Source organism: Anabas testudineus, chromosome 1 (assembly GCF_900324465.2).
Source record: "Anabas testudineus chromosome 1, fAnaTes1.2, whole genome shotgun sequence".
NCBI classification, from domain to species: Eukaryota; Metazoa; Chordata; class Actinopteri; order Anabantiformes; family Anabantidae; genus Anabas; species Anabas testudineus.
Genome location: NC_046610.1, coordinates 20,131,799 through 20,135,130, shown reverse-complemented (window position 1 = coordinate 20,135,130; position 3,332 = coordinate 20,131,799). Strand labels below are relative to the sequence as shown.

Genomic DNA, 3,332 nt, shown 5'->3' with positions numbered 1-3,332 from the left:
AATACAGCAGCGCTGAGTGTTCATGTTACGTAAGCTCCCTCCAAATGGCTGAAAAAATCAATTAATGCTGCTTTAAATAGTAGGAGAACAGTTGGTTGGTTACAGACGTGGATTAATCCTGTTCATTTAGGATTCATATTGTCCACATCTGATGTCTCTCTGACCACTTCTGCTCCCCCCGGGGTTGAATGCTTCTGTTTAATTAAACAAATGGGACCTCACTATCATCCAGAGTATTGATCCTGATTTAAGCACTTGTGAGGTCAGTCATCTCGCCTCGGTCCACAGGCTCTGTAATGTGCCTGTGTACCCGACTCCACCCCCACCACCAACACGAGTCGTAGCAATGGCCCAACCCCACACATAACTTCCATTCTGGTCTGACTGGCTGACGGGACCCCCCTCAGACAGCACAGAGAGGGACGGTGAGGAAGGAGAAAGTGTGTGAGGAAGCGAGCCAAATGATCCAAGAACATTCACAAGGACACTGGGAGTTTCAGCTGGACCAGGTTCTGATGAGGATTTCCCAGTAGACTCAACTCGACTAGCAGTAACTGGATAAACCTCCTGGACTTACATGAGGAGAAAAACTTCCTTCTACAGCCAGGCTGGAATCTCAACCCATCTTTCCTGGACTGCTGGGTGCACAGAGCTCAGCCTGGACACTTCTCCACCTCCTACACAAGATCTCCAGGACCAAACTCTCCTGAGTTTGACGCAGGAGGGGGACTGAGCATCACTAACCTCCTGCCATCCTGCCACGTGTTGCAGCACTGTGGGAGCAGAGAGAAGAGCTGTGGTTTAAGAAGAAGAGCTGTGGTTTAAGAAGAAGAGCTGTGGTTTCTAGACATCACAAATGCTGAAGTGGAAGTGAACGAAGAGGTCACAGGAGGGGGAAGTGAGGTAAGAGCACACACACACTGATTGTCATCAATGTGACAACACGTGCGCAGAAACAAAACCAAAATCAAATGAAGGGAGAAAACAACACACGCTGTTACCATGGTGACACATCACACAGCATCACACATGTAAGTCTTTAAAACACTGATTCAGATATTTGGACGTCTCCTGTGTAAACTTACTGTACTTCCCCCCGTGTGTTTATTGCGCATGTTTTTTTAATGTGTGTGTATTCTGGGCAGTAGACACAGATTATTTTGAAGTGGACTAGGAGTTATTTAAATCGATGACTCATTTCTATTTTCTGTTTTTTCCCCTGATGAATGATCAAGACGCTGAATAACGAGCTAAACCTGAGTTTAAACTCCAAACCTCGGACTGTCCAGACCTCACCTCCGCCCTGTGCGCACGCATGGATCCACAGGTGGGTCCCTACCTGAACAGCAGAGCCCTGTGTTCACCCCTGGGTGCTGCCCGCCTCGGACAGCTCGCCACGGGCTGCGCGGTGATCGCCCTGGTCACGCACAGCGCCGGGTACAGCGGCTCACAGGGGGTCTTCTGCATGGCGGCGTGGTGCTTCTGCTTCGCCATGTCGGTGGTGGTCTTCTTCCTGGATGCCACTCGTCTCTACAGCTGCCTCCCAGTGTCCTGGGACAACCTGACGGTCACATGTGCTGCCCTCGCCACCCTCATGTAAGTTCAGGTGTGACTCTTAATGCGCAGGTCCTGACCCATCCACCACTCAGATGATGGAGGAGGAGGCCTACTCAGCATTGAAAACATTTAGAAGTGGATATCTGTGTAATGAACACATGACAGCACCTCTGTCATGCATAAAATACTTCCACACAGTGTTGTTAACGTAGCAGAGAGGAGACAGAGTTAGTGACAGACAGCAGATCACAGAAAGCATAGGTCATAGTCAATGGCCACAGGTTTTTCATGAAGCTGTAACCAGCAGCTTGCACAGCTCTTGTCCTTGCTCCATTAAGGATGAAAAAATTCAATCAATACAGGTTTGGATACCAAATATTCTTTCCTCAGGGTTATTATACACATCTCTTGGTCTTTATCAGTAAATGGACTTGGTTCAGTTGTTATGTGGAGGTTCAGGTTAGAAACACTGGACTTATGAGAACACGTGGTTGTAGCCATGACCGGGGTTATGATTTACTACGTGTACACAGCCACATGATGTAAAGGCTGAACGCTTGTCAGACAGAGCTAGTAAGTGGACACACATGAAAACGTACTCGTGGAACTACAACAGGTACTTCAGTGAGTGTCTGTGTTTGCACCACTGTGACCCTCTGTTTTACAGTGTTGTCTTCTCCTGCAGGTGTGTGACAGCCTCTGTGGTCTACCCAGTCTTCTTTGTCCAGTCCGAGTGTCCCTACGCTGGCTGTGAAGTCCGAAACTTCCGCATCGCCGTCACTGTTTGTTCCATCTTGGCTACTGTGGCCTACGGAGCTGAAGTGGCTTTATGCCGAGCCAGACCGGGCCAGGCTGTGGTGGGCTACATGGCCACCGTCTCCGGCCTCCTCAAAGTCGTTCAGGGCTTTGTGGCCTGCATCATCTTTGGTGCTCTGGCCAATGGGAGCGAATTTTCCCGCTACGCCGCCACAATCTACTGCGTAGCTGTGTATGCTTTCTGCTTCGCTCTGACTGCAGTGCTGGTCATTATGACTATGTGTGGACGAACCCGAGCTGTGCGCTGCATGCCCTTTGACCGCTTCGTGGTAGTGTGCACCCTCCTGGAGGTTCTGCTCTACCTGAGTGCATCAGTGGTGTGGCCGGTGTTCTGCTTTGACCCTAAATATGGCTCCCCGTCGAGACGATCGTCGTGTCCGTGGGGGAAGTGCCCATGGGACAGTAAGATTGTGGTGACTGTGTTTTCTTTTGTCAACTTTGGACTGTATGTGGCAGATCTGATCTACTCCCAGAGGCTACGATTCATCTCCTCACACGTGCCCTCTAGCTCACGAGTAGCACCATAAACAACCCTTAGTCACCGACTTAACAGGTTTCGTAATGAATTTGTTTCATTTGTTGATGTGTTTGTTTGATACTGATAATTAGAAACACTTGAGAGGAAGACTTGCGTCAAAGATCCAGACCCAGGACATCGTTAGTGCTGCACATGGAGCCCCCCCTAAATTCAAACTGAAAGCACTGTGGAATGTGAGCTATGAATCTGACCACTGACCACACCCCACTGAGCGACATCCCATCCCTCCAACTGACCCCCTCTGACCTGTGAGAGATTTAGGGAGAAAGCCCCCCCTCCCTCACCTTAGCAGCCAGGGCCCACTGGTATGTCCTACCAAATCACTGCCGCTATTCTTCACCTGTGGCATCACACACACACACACACACACACACACTTACTGCTTGTATTTCTGTTCAAGTTATACATACTTGAAGTGCTG

General features: G+C 49.5%; 1 protein-coding gene across 1 annotated transcript; it reads left to right on the top strand.

Annotated features, from left to right (window-relative positions):
• Nucleotides 1-1,309: 1,309 nt before the first annotated feature.
• LOC113161876 (myeloid-associated differentiation marker-like protein 2) lies at nucleotides 1,310-2,900 on the top strand. The gene is made up of 2 exons (XM_026359690.1): nucleotides 1,310-1,596; nucleotides 2,243-2,900. Exons 1-2 carry the CDS (start codon nucleotides 1,316-1,318, stop codon nucleotides 2,898-2,900), a joined length of 939 nt encoding a protein of 312 aa, XP_026215475.1. The 5' UTR covers nucleotides 1,310-1,315.
• Nucleotides 2,901-3,332: the final 432 nt, after the last annotated feature.